Source organism: Ciona robusta, chromosome 2 (assembly GCF_009617815.1).
Source record: "Ciona robusta chromosome 2, ASM961781v2".
Classification (NCBI taxonomy): domain Eukaryota; kingdom Metazoa; phylum Chordata; class Ascidiacea; order Phlebobranchia; family Cionidae; genus Ciona; species Ciona robusta.
The window spans coordinates 8540060-8553200 of record NC_143236.1 but is presented as its reverse complement, the minus strand read 5'-3'; the positions used below and the strand labels follow the sequence as shown (position 1 = coordinate 8553200).

Here is a 13141-nt window from a genome sequence, read left to right as displayed (position 1 = left end):
ACTTTATTTTCTATTCAAAAACTCCTTGGGATTGCCATTAGTCTTATAAACGCCTAACTTGCTTATATTCTACATAAACATTACTTCTGTACACATTTTATTACATTGTGGCATCTCTCGCAGAAAGTAAAAAAGAAAACAGAATCACCAAAAAACGAACAGATTTAAGAAAAATGAGATAACACTCATTAATTGCCAGTGAACTTAATATATTGGTGTGAAAATATACACGAGAAAACTTCTTTAGCCAAATGTAAGTAAATTAATTAAGATTTGATGATTATCTGGTGTTTAGATGGTTTATGTACAATCCTAAGTAACACACGCAATTTAAAATTTTTTACGCATTTCCGAACCTTTTAAAAACATGTTAACAACGTATTTGTAGTTTTTTTGTATAAGCAAAGTTACTGCCCAGGTTTTAATGGAGTGGTTGAATAAGCAGCATCAGGGAATAGGGAATGGTAGTTTACTACAGGTACATACGCGGCAGTTATCATATTCCCTGCAAAATATCTCCCATGCAGAGCTGCAACTGAATTAGCTGCTGCAGATACAGAATCACATTTCACATAAACGTTTCCTTTTGATTGCTTGTCCACAAAAACGTGATAAACCGCTCCATGACGTTGGCATTCCTCAATAACGTCGTCACGTATCTCCTTATCCCAACTGGAACCAGTTTCATTCAATGGATCGAACATATTAGATAACTGGAAGCATGTTGTAGCAATTGGTGGTGCACCTGTGGTACCTGCTGCACTTTGTGGAAGGCCGAGACCCATGGATTGGCCAAGATACAAAGCTTGCTGTGCAGCAGACGGAACTTCTAAGCCAGTTCCTTCAGCAAGTTTCGCCATGAGCTGCAACCTTCCTGTTGTACCAAGATCAATGCCAGCCCTTTCAACAGCATCATTATCCAAGAATGAAGGCCCACTAGCCAAACCTTGCATTGCATTCATATCAGTTCCGTAACTAACAGTGTTCAGCTTAATTGGTTTGCCAGCAATCTCAAATCCATTCAATTGGTCAAGCGCACGTTTTGCACACTCAGCTTCAGCGAAAGTAATGAAACCGTATCCACGTGACGCCCCAGCGTCATCCTTTATAATTTGAACTTGCTCAACTCGACCAAACGGCGAAAAAATCCCCTTGATCATTTCTTCTGTGATGTTTTCATGCAATGAACCAACATATAGCTTTGTGGGCCCAAGCGCTGCTTTCTGCAAACTTAGCTGCGCAGCTGCTATTTTATTTTTCTCTGATTGTGTTGGTTGCACTACGATAGGAACTCCAAGTAACTTCTGCCCACTTAGCCCAAGCGCTAATGGAATAGATTCGAGATCCTTGAACTCAACATACGCGATGCCTTTTGACCTCTTTGAATGTTTATCCTGGATAAGTTTTACTTCGCGAACCTTCCCAACAGATGAGAAAAACTCTTCTAAATCTCGGACCCGAATCCTTTGAGCAAGTTGCATGCAGAATATGGTCCTCGCATCTCGATCGGGAGGACTTGGTGATCTCGGTTTGGGAGGCGAGACTCTCTTCGGACTTCTTCTCGGCGATCTAGATCGATGTCTTCTCCTCTCACGAGAACGGCTCCGCTTCCCACCTCTGCTGCTCCTCTTCCGATCCCTGGATCTTGATCTGGACCTCGATCTTCTGTGTCTTCTGCTTCTACTCCTTGATCGGCTCCTGCTTCGCTTTCGGGACTTTTTCTCGCTCTTTTTCTTCGCTTCTTTTTCACTGCTCTTCTGGAAAGGAGCTTCCAGCATAGCTTCTACATCAATGTCATCCGTCATCTTTATCTATATCTCTGCTTTGAGGAGAAAAAGTCAAAATTGAGTTCAACTTTTCACTTGTAATCCTATCTGGAACAAATCAGAATCTACAAACTGCCTTAACAAAACAGAAAACAACAGAAATATTAAATGCAATGTGTGATAGTGGTAAGCTATCAGGTTAGGTTAAATATAACTCACGATTACTGGGGCACGAGCACAAAAAGAACTGTTTTGGGCGGAAACCTATATCCTACATACATGGATTAAAAAATAGTTAGGTTAGTGGTCTGACCGCGACACTTTTAAGATCTGTAAAAAAAAGTTAAGAATTCTTCAACCCTGGCCTGGCAGTTCCACATGAGACAAGAGTCTGAAAATTTATAAAATCATAAGAAACTGCTGGAAACGGGAAATATAAAATACTTAAGACTATGTATAACTGTTCACTGTGAACCAGGACTGCAAAAATATTTTGTTTTTACGTTTTTTAACTAAAAATGCAACAGCTTTTGCAATGACATTATATGAAAAAATTGTTGCCATTTTTTAACTTATAACACAATACACAATAGATTGGTAAATATGATAAGTACCATGATAAAGGCTTTGTAGGTTGAGATGGAGGCAAAACTCAAGGGGGAAAACTGCAAAAATAATATAGTATGACACATGTGTTTGTTTGGGGTATATGACATTATAAATTAATGTTACAAATGCTTTGGAACTGTGACAAGCAGAGAGACGTCCATCTTGATAGTGGTAACACTGTAGAAATGATATTTCAAATGTAAAACGGGCTACACAGATGAATGCTCAATAAAAGAACACGAAAGAGTATGAAATACTAGACTTAACCAGAAGCAAAGAAGGCACTTCCAAAAACAGATGCAGTTTAGAATTGATTTATCAAACTATAATATTATGTAACTGGCGGTCTTTGGTCCCAATCCTAAGTCCTATGCCCACATTAAGAACTTGATTATACAAATTTCTACAATGTAAAACATGGCTATAAGCTAAAAATTAGATTATTAGGTTTTCCCTTTTAAAATTACAGCTTTATTTAAAGTCACCATATACTTAATAAGTCAACCACGTTTACCAAATTAAAATGAGACTAAAAATACAGCTTGATTTAAGTCCCCATACAATTTCTGAATAAAAGATTAAATACCAATAATTGTACGTTGTTTGCGATCTGGTGTTGCCGAAATGGAAGGTCCAGGTTCATTTCTGGCAACAGACAACAACCTTTATATTTTAAGTTAATAAACAACATATGGAGTAATACATGGATCAATTACATAGATAAGATAGCTAGCTCAGGACTTTTTTATATAGCACACAGAATTTTCAGGACTAGTTAGGAATTTTTCCTTTTTCAGTGGCATAGCATTTTCTCTATATGAACAGCCAACATAAAGTAAAGATGCCAACAGTTGGTGGAGTGTTATGTAAACTTATGTACAGGCTTTAGTATAGGCTTTATTTGTATGCTAAACCCAGTCTATATTTAAAGGCCTACAAAGTTAAGCCTATACTTGTTATAACTGCTGCAAGAGACTTGTGAACGACAAACGCAATAAGCTCAACATTGTTTCTGATTCATCTGTAACAATGGATAACAGATGTTAGGACAATCGTCTATGTTACGTCATCAATAAAAAGCATTGAAGTTTACTTTTATCGATTCCGTTAACTTTTTAGCGGAGAAATATACATTTAAAAAATATTTTTCGTTACGCCTTTTTGTTATATACGCGTAACGTACCTTTACGCTTCTTTTTTTCATATAATAATAGTAATAAAGTCATAAGCACCTATGCAACTGATCATATACGCCTAGAACTGCTAAATTAGAATGTTACAACTGCACTAAACGTTCAAAATTCGCCCACAACGAAAATTAAGCGAAACTTTTGTAACAAGATGGCGGCTGCGCCTTTTCCATGACGTCATAGGTTATAGGTCAAATAGATACTACAAAAATTTGAAACCACGTGTCTGCGAAGTAGAAATATTTGGGGAGCAGTAAATTTAGAAAGCCGATGTTTCATGGAATATTTTATTTCATTGCGAATATGTTTGTTCATTTTTTTCAGTTTACATAAATATTTGCACGGTAAAATATATGGAAGCATAGTAAGGCGGAAACACAAAAGTTTTGGTGTAAATCAGAGTCTGGTGTAAATAGGCCCATGTTTTGTTCCGTGAAGAACAGAAAAGCCAACATTTCTCAAACCTTAATATTTATTATCATGTACTAATTTGGATGACGAATAAAAAGTTGCAAAAATCACATAATTTTAGACGAAAACCTTCAAGCTATTAAACACCACTGATAAAAAAAAACGGTCTACTTAAAATTGTATAGTAGGGTGGGGGGAGATGGGACAACTTTGACACATACTAACTAAATATCCTGATCGTGTTTTAAACAATAAACAACGGTCTATGGGAGCCATGAGGATAAAGTTTTATAAAAAATCGTTAAATGTTGGTTTACTACCAAATTGGAAAAGAAAATAGATTGAAAAGGTGTCCGATCTTCCCCCACCCTACTATATTTTTCCTTTTACAAGTTCAAGCAAATACCTAACTAGGGTGGGGAAAGGCGGGACATCATTAGCACCCCCAGTTGACCTTTACCCACGTCATGAAAGTTCTTTATAAGTACGGGAAAGTACGTCATATATTACGTGACGTACTTTAGCACCTAATATCCAAATATCCCGATCGTGTTTTAAACAAATAACAACGGTCTATGGGAGTCGTGAGGATACGATTTTATAATTCTTTGAATGTTCTATGTTTAATACCGAATGGGACATTAAAATGAAATGAAGATGTCCCATCTTCCCCCACCCTACTATATACGCTACACAACATAGGTACAACAGGCATAAATAAATTAACGGTAAGCTCTCAGCGAATCTTCCAACGAGTCTGTACTCTTCGAGCGCGATTGGACGATTGAACTTGGTCCAGATTTGAGGTCGTCATCGCTGTCACTGTGATGTAATAAGTAGATTGTTACATAACAGACAAAGGTAGTGATGCAACAACAAAGAACTGTCTATACACCAATTGTGCAGCGCCGTATATACAGTGGTTAGCGCGCCTGTAACTAGCCCAAAGGTTACAAATGTTGGCGTACGTGTCCCTGGGCAAGACACTTCACGACAATTGCTCCAACCTAGTCGTCATTATTGGGTTATTCAAATTGTCAGTCATACAGAAAAGCAATCGCCCACAAATTGACATATGGTAACTCGTATTATCTATTGCTGACAGTAAGACGATAATCGTAATTGAAGCATCACAATATTTTATTATGACGTCACAGTGAACAATTATTACAAAATAATCACCTGTCTGATGATTCTGATTGTCTCGCTTTTCTTCCTTCGTCGGATCTGAGAGTGCTGTCCTTCTGTGACATCATAGAGGTACCTTCGGACGCGTCGGTTTCTGTGTCTTTGTACCCAGTGAGCGGACGTGACGACATACTGCTTCCGTCATCGATGCTTGTGCTACGTGGGTGGCTGGGGGTGGGATTATAATTAGTAGAAGCTTGAGTGACTAATCTATGATTGCCACTCCCATGCCCAAAGTCTAGTAGCTGAATAAGCTATTGCAGTCTTAAACTATTGATAGTGGGTCCTTTCTTGCATATTGGAAAACGTATCTTGCAACATTCACATTCTTATATGTGTGACCAAGACGTACCACGTTCAAACCCCACCTAAGGTAATATCACGAACCTGTAAATACTTGAACCTTCCTGACTCGCAAGCCTGTACTCTTTGCCCACATCTAGCGGCATGTTACGAACCATTGGTGCGCGTAAGTCTTTCGCGGTCGGTAATCTTCCATCTCGGCCCATTGAAAGTGGTGGAGCAAATCTATGACATAACATATAGTAGGGTGGGGTAATATGGGACACCTTTCCATTCTATTTTCTTGTCCCATTTGGTAGTAAACAAAGAACATTCAAAAAACTATAAAACCGTATCCACACGGCTTTCATGGATCGTTGTTAATTGTTTAAAACACGATCAGGATGTTTGGATATTATGTGCTAACGGTGTCCCATCTTCCTCCACAACATAATTTTTATCATTAAGCCCAAAATAGGTTATGTTTCATTTACCTTCCCATGCTTGATTGAGTGTATTCGCTCATTGCGTCCCTCATGTCATTCATAGCAAATGGGTCCATGAACCCAGATATCGGGGGTCCCCCTGCGGGGTTAAACAGGGGGTTTCCCATCATCATGCGAGGGTCCTGCTAATAATTAAGTCGATAATTTAGGGGTCTATATAAATTAAAATCCTAACCAAAATAGTAGTAAATATAGCATGCATCGTTCATTTGTTGTTTTTGCTTTTAATTGTAAATGACTGTCATAGCTATATCCAGTTTTACGTTGAACTATTTTATTAATCTTTGGTTTAAACATTATTCCTTATACCTCTTTACACTACTTTAATACTTTTACCCCGTAACATATATTCCCATAAACACCTGCACATACAGGCACAACATATAAACATAGAGATCATATAACACTACACTACCTGTTCCATAAACCTGGCTTGGCCCGGCTTCGGAGGCCATGACAGCGGCACGTGACTACCTTGTGTCAAGCCACTCCTTGGAGACACAGTGTATGGTATAGTGAGGTTGGCTAACCGAACACCAGATAACTCAATTGGAAGATTTCCTAGAAAATAAATCAATGAACTTTCTTGATGCTATTTTTCTGCCATATTAAATCTTTCCTTCCAGGTATTTTAAACTGGTTACAATAGCTTTTCTGGGATTTATAAGTACTATCGCTGTCACTGGTAAATAAATGAATTGTGTTGCATGGAAAAGTATTTAATCACCCACAAAGTTAAGTGATAACTCATACACAAGATGCATGGAACAGAACACCCGTGTTATAACGACTGTGTGAATTAATAATCATGTCTTTATGTGCTTAGATATTACCTGGATTCTCCCATTGGTCCTTGTTTGGGTCGTAAGACTGAATCGTGCTCAAACATTTCTGTTGTGTCCAACTGTACCCACCAACCTGTGATGTAACAATGGTGCTTGTGAGAAATAATACCGGGTATTTCAACCTCACTTATGAGTTAAGTCCGAGTACCAAATTATAAGCTGTACAAAAAATATTCACTCACAAAGTTACATATGTGGTAACTGGTAAGCGGAAACGAGGTGTATGAAGCAGAACATCCGTGTTATGAAGACTGTCATCGCCCCGTCATGCGAGGATAAATAAGTTATATACGTGGTAACTTTTAAGCGGACACGAGGTGTACGAAACAGAACACACGTGTTATAACGACTTTCATCGTCTTGTGTGTGGCAAATTAAGATAGGTTCATTTAAGCTCTTTACCGAATGTTTCTAAGCTTATTAGGTTGTTGGCAAAACGACAATCATTACAACATACTTTAAGTCTTTAACCTATTGACGAGTTAAACTTGTTGTTTTGAATAAAGATAACTTGATAAATAGCAGCCACAACACCTAGCTAAGCAAAAAAACATGTTCTTACCACAAATATCTTTCCATCATAATAAGCGCACCCCCCCTCACTATGGGGAAGGGGTAGGGGGGCCACGAGTGTCCATTGGTCCGACATCGCACTGTAGATTTCAGTTTCTGTTGAAACATATTAAAATAAAATGAACTTAATCTAAGAATTTATAAGTAACATTTTAGTATTTTAGTAAAGAATCCTCCAGTACAGGAGAAGGATTTTTCACTAACACCATGTATTTACTTTTTACCTAAGCTTTCACCATGGATAAGTCACTCAAGTTCCCACCCACGAGGATATAAATGACCAAACCAACCAAAAATCATGTCTGCTTATCGACACACTACTTTACCTTATACAGTAGGCATATTATTATAACTTTAATGGCCCCAACTCATGTTCAGATCGTCAACCTACCATGAATATCAACTCTCTTGTTCAAACCAGCATTGCCACCAGTAACAAATATACTGTCTCCAAATGCAACCATAGCGTGCCATCCTCTTGCAAAGTGCATGGGAGTTCTCTCATGCCAGGTGTCATGTCTGTACAAGAAATAGGGAAAAATTTACAAGAATGAAAGCTTCAAATATGAAATAATGGCAGCATTGAGCCTTGAACCTGTACCTTCTGAACTACAGGCCAGAGTGCTAACATTGTGGGAGTATATGTTCTTGCATAATAAACTTAACGGCATTCCCTCAAAATGTGGGTCCTTATAGGGCCTTCTGTGATATAGGCATATGTGCTAACATTGTAGGCATATGTGTTCCTGGATTAGATACTCAAAGACACACCCTAATATTTTCTCGGCATATGGCAACAAATGTGGGTCCTTATATATATTTTATTATCAATAAATATAAGGGGTAAATACTAATAGAGATTTTATCAGCAGTGGTTTCCAGAACACTTATGTAATAACGACTGTTGTTCTTCGTCACATGAGAATACTTAAGCTACATTTATTTTGTATTCCTTATACCTTCTTGCTTGTTATCAGTGTGTAACTGTCAGTATTATTTATATTACCGACAAGCATAAATATGGTTTGCCCGGAAAAAAGTTACATTTATTCTTTCAAACCTTGGAGAAGTTTAAAAATACAAACTTTAAACCAAACCCACCTTGGACTGTAAGCCAACAGTTGGTTGTTGAATCTTCCCTCCTTGAAGCCCCCACTTATATATATAAGATTTCCATGAACTGACTGCGCATGGTCGCACAGACCAGTCTGCACGGAGGCTACATATCGCCAACGATCATCCTCGAGCGAGTAACATTCCATTGACGACATTCGCCCAGCAGCGTTGACGCCACCTATAGAAATCATATTATCTAGATTATGTCATAAATATCTTACACGTTTTCTAAAAGATCATTTCTCAATCATTACAACCTAGACGGTGCTGCCATCTAAACTTTAACTAATAACTCTCAGATGGACATATTAACCCTCAATTTAAAACTAGCAATTCAAGAACAAAGTAGAAATCATGTTATCACTTAAAGCAATCAACACATATATAAAACACATTAACATTTACTTGTATACAATTTTTGTTACAATAGTTTTGTTACTTAAGCAATTCTAGAAGGGGTGCGGGATTTACTTGGTGATTTAAAAGCAAGAAGAAGGTTAAGAACTACTGAGCAATATAAGCAAGTAACATATACTGGACACAAGTAATCAAGTTAACAACCTACCTAACGCATACATCCTGTTATCCACCACACTGACAGTGAAGCCGGCTCGTTTGTCGTTCATGGAAGCGATTCTCATCCATATGTTGAACCTGGAACAACAGGGGTATGTTACAATTACATTTATACAGCTCGGCATATTATTCATACAGAAAATCAAAGTAACTCGTATCTAGATGTTAAACCTTTCAGAATAAATAAATGAATGAATAAATACTAATGGATTTAACTGAAAATACTGGTCATACCTAACAAAAGAGGAATTATTACATCACTGTGATTATTATTACATCACATACACACCTCGGATCATATCTAATGACAGAGTTGACGGCAGTCGTTCCTCTTTCATCAAACATGTTCTGCCCACCAACCACGTATAAGAAGTTGTTCATAACACAAGCACAGTGGCTGGAGTAAAATAGAAGTTGAGGAATTAATAGAACATTAATTTAGGTCGAGGAAAAATATCAAATATTTGAAAAAAACTATCAAAAAAATAAAAATATGTGATGTCACACTGTATGACTCTGCAACCAATCAAACATATGGCTGCTACAATTGTTGGCAATAATGGGTGTCAAATTATTAACATACTGACATTTGGAAGACCTATGCTATACCAGGGTTATAAAGTAGCAAAACATCTGTTTTACAATCATGTTTTATAAGCACCTGCATATTCTTGATTGTTGTACAGAAAATAATTACCCACAAAGTTACATACGTTGTAACTGGTAAGCGGGCATGAGGTGTATGAAACAGAACACACGTGTTATAACGACTGTCAATGCCCCGCCATGCGAGGATAAATAAGTTACATACATGGTAACTTGTAAGCAGGCATGAGGTGTATAAAACAGAACACCCTTGTTATAACTACTGCTGACACATACATCACACCACCCACAACCTCACCTGCACAAACCTTCATGCATCGGGGGAAGAAACTCCGACTTTGACATATCGTTGTTGATCGCGAACAACTGGTTGGATACTCGGTCATGCGGATCCACTCCACCAATGATAACCATTCGTGTGTCGTTCGAACGAACCTGGGGGGGGGGAGATAAGTCAATAAGATTGTGAACTGGATTTTTGTAAGAGTAATATTTTTTGTTGCATAGATTTTAATTTTTACCATTTTTTTCGTGCGGATTCACATCTAGTTTGCATGCTTTTAGTATTAAGATTACAAATGACCTGTCCGTAGATTTTTAGACAGTTAGTTATGGTAGCACCTTGAGTGTTAAAGTATGGAAGAAACAGACCAACACCTCAGGTCCCGGATGTGCCTCACTGTAGACCTCACTCTCATAGCTAGCCCTTGAATTGAAACCCCGTCCGTGGATATAACCAAACATACAAAGACTTGAACATATATACAAGCTTACCTGTGTTCTAACAGACTGCAGAATAGGTTGCGAATGCGGTAACATATGGTAGTTGGAAGCCTCAAGTAACAAGTAGTTGCATTCCACTCGCATAAACTCAACAAAGTTAACGTAACGGAGCAAGTCACGAGGAGGAATGAGCGGGAAATGAATCTTCTCCATCAATGTTCGCACATGTTGGTATCTGATGGAAATTATTGAAATTATTGTAATATATTGTAATAAATATTGTAACAAACAATAGCAATAAACAGGGTGTACATTCCCTTTTATAAACATAATATAATTTTTAATTATCTTTTCCAAAACGATAGTGAAGATTATGGTAATTAAAGAAAGAAGAGAAAGGAATCAACAGCAAAACACCAGTTGTTAAGGATAAAAAGTGAGTGGCAGACATACATGGTGCACCTCATGCTCGCTGTCGCTCTTACCTCTCCGTTTTATAAAGCAACCACTGCCTTGCTGCTTCAAACAATTCAAGTTCAGAAACATTTTTCAGCGAATACGAGTCCAGGAGGAGACTCATGTTGTTGATGGTTAATTTCTGTAGAAAGTATATTTTAATATTTATTGCTTAGAATACAGTAACAAAGATTAGATAATTTAAACAACGAAAAAAGGAATTAGCAACAAAAAAGAAGTCGTTATACTAAATTATCAGCCATACATTAACAGCCATAAAAATTATCAACCATAGTCATGTATTACTATATAAGTGATGAATTATAAATTAATGTAACTTATTTATTCCTACACTTACAAAAACATCAACAACCTGAAGTGAAATTTCTTCCTGGCCGACTATCGTTACTTTGGTATATTAAACTTTTCTTATTAAACTAGAAAACCAGTTTCAAAACCAAACTTTTATCATTAAAAAACAAAACCTTTGTCTTTAACACCAACCTGAATTTCTTCTGTTTTAACAAGTTCGTTCAGATGTTCAGCAATGAAACTATAAGCCTTGTCCTCCACCCCAGCTAATGTATATTTATCCGCGATATGAATAATGTCAACGCAGTTGTAAACTGATATCTCGCCTACCAAGAACGTCTGGGGAATAAAGATTTTGCCAGATAACTAAACGCAACTTAGTAAAAAAATTTTGTTGAAAAAAATTCTTGAAAAAAATTCTTGTTAAACAAATGCAACATGAATTAATGTAACTTATATGTTCTTGCGTGCCAGGTAGCGACAGTTGTTATAACACGGGTGTTTCCACACCTCTAAAACGTAAGGTTACAGCGCTTCCCTCAGTTGATATTACAATAAAACCACCCGAAGGGACTTTCCCTAAAAGGCATCAACACGCGGTTTTAAACAGGGAGTAATAAGAATGCATGCTTACGAGTCACCACGTAAGTAACTTATTTACCCTCGCGTGGCGGGCCAATGACAGTCATTATAACACGGGTGTTCTGTTTCAAACACCTCATGCCTGCCTTCAAGTTACCACGTATGTAACTTATTTATCCTCACATGGCGGGGCAACGACAGTCGTTATAACACGAGGTGTTCTGTTTCATACACCTCGTGCCTGCTTACGAGTCACCATAGATGTAACTTATTATACTTATTAGCCTATATTTCTTTCTTACCTTGCAGAAGTTAAGTATGGGCTTAATCTGCATATGACCAGCTGCAGATAACACACAATGTACGTTCCTCATACTGAGTTGAAGCTCAGATGTATACAAGAAGTTAATGACGTGACGTAATCCATCAGCGCTCACACCTCGGATTTCAACGACCTGTGATAGAAGTTGAATGAATGTAACTTATTTATCCTGGCATGGCGGGGCAACAACAGTCGTTGTAACACGGGTGTTCTGTTTCATAAACCTTGTGCCCGCTTACGAGCTACCACGTTTTCAAGTAGAGAGCTACGTAGGAAAAGCCCCGTTAGGTAATTTTCAGCTGTGTTTAAATAGCATCGACAGTCAGCATGAGGCGATCTCTGTACTGCAGATTCAACATCAACTCTATATATTCGGTCAGGAATAGTGTTATTACCAATACCCTGTTTTAAAACTGCCGTTTTTCTTTAATTTTGGACTTCGTTAATTTCAACAACCCACAATGAACCACCCACAACGGTAGCAGCACCAAGCCTCGAACCTATGACCTCTTGGTTAACCTCCCTATCGCCTACCTCGTGTTCGTTCTTAAATCCATCCTCGCTGTTGAACAGATTGCGTAGATAAGGACTACAAGAAGCGAGAACGTTCTTATGAGCTAAGAATGGTTGCTCTTGCGCTATCAGTGTGACGTCACAGAGGATCTTGTCTTCTCGAAGATCGTTCAAACCGCTGACGACAGCGTTGTTGTGGCTGTTCGACTTGAAACTCTGGGATAAAAAGGGTTTAAATGTCTCTGTTTCTTATATCCACACACTGCAATAGCTTCAGCAACTCGACTGTGGGCATGGGAGTGGCAACCATGGATAAGTCACTCAAGTTCCCACCCACAAAGTTATAAATGACCAAAACAACCAAAATACCTGAAAGTCTGGTCTTCTTCCAAGCGAGCCGGCCACATTACCAGACACACTTCGTTGAGGAATCAAGCCGGCCATTTAAACTTAATCTAAAATCTGTTCTCCACAAATAAAAGAGGTTATTAATAAAGAAATGTTTTTTCTTGCATGTTCGGGTAACGGCAGTCGTTATAACACGGATGTTCTATTTCGTACCCTT

The 13141-nt window shown here is 37.9% G+C and overlaps 2 protein-coding genes across 6 annotated transcripts; both read right to left on the bottom strand.

Moving 5' to 3' along the window:
- Positions 1–80: 80 nt before the first annotated feature.
- On the bottom strand, positions 81–3703 carry LOC149740906 (RNA-binding protein 39-like). 4 transcript variants are annotated; one of them, XM_089873476.1, is made up of 6 exons: positions 3559–3703; positions 3329–3396; positions 2962–3020; positions 2381–2552; positions 1986–2157; positions 81–1819 (listed from the first exon to the last, which is right to left on the bottom strand). In XM_089873476.1, the coding sequence occupies exon 6, from the start codon at positions 1803–1805 to the stop codon at positions 408–410; it is 1398 nt and encodes a 465-aa protein (XP_089729602.1). In that variant the 5' UTR covers positions 1806–1819; positions 1986–2157; positions 2381–2552; positions 2962–3020; positions 3329–3396; positions 3559–3703; the 3' UTR covers positions 81–407. The 4 variants fall into 4 exon arrangements, with proteins under 4 accessions (XP_089729602.1, XP_089729603.1, XP_089729605.1 ...); XM_089873477.1 differs by having other exon boundaries at positions 1986–2037; XM_089873479.1 differs by having other exon boundaries at positions 1986–2037; positions 2381–2431.
- A 135-nt stretch (positions 3704–3838) lies between these two features.
- On the bottom strand, positions 3839–13105 carry LOC149740905 (kelch-like protein 9). Of its 2 annotated transcripts, none has more exons than XM_089873457.1 (18): positions 12946–13105; positions 12598–12792; positions 12044–12196; positions 11352–11498; positions 10877–10989; positions 10443–10626; positions 9967–10103; positions 9352–9459; positions 9052–9140; positions 8472–8664; positions 7762–7889; positions 7360–7466; positions 6786–6870; positions 6368–6513; positions 5941–6077; positions 5552–5692; positions 5159–5332; positions 3839–4798 (listed from the first exon to the last, which is right to left on the bottom strand). In XM_089873457.1, exons 1-18 carry the CDS (start codon positions 13018–13020, stop codon positions 4699–4701), a joined length of 2412 nt encoding a protein of 803 aa, XP_089729583.1. In that variant the 5' UTR covers positions 13021–13105; the 3' UTR covers positions 3839–4698. The 2 variants fall into 2 exon arrangements, with proteins under 2 accessions (XP_089729583.1, XP_089729584.1); XM_089873458.1 differs by having other exon boundaries at positions 5941–6074.
- Between the last annotated feature and the right edge of the window lie 36 nt (positions 13106–13141).

Coding starts and splice junctions, on each gene's coding strand:
- LOC149740906 (XM_089873475.1), bottom strand. CDS start 1,805: ATGACGGATGACATTGATGTAGAAGCTATGCTGGAAGCTCCTTTCCAG.
- LOC149740905 (XM_089873457.1), bottom strand. CDS start 13,020: ATGGCCGGCTTGATTCCTCAACGAAGTGTGTCTGGTAATGTGGCCGGC. Junction 9,141..9,351: donor GTCATTAGATATGATCCGAG/GTGTGTATGTGA, acceptor CTGTTGTTCCAG/GTTCAACATATGGATGAGAA. Junction 5,693..5,940: donor ACTCAATCAAGCATGGGAAG/GTAAATGAAACA, acceptor GTTATGTCATAG/ATTTGCTCCACCACTTTCAA.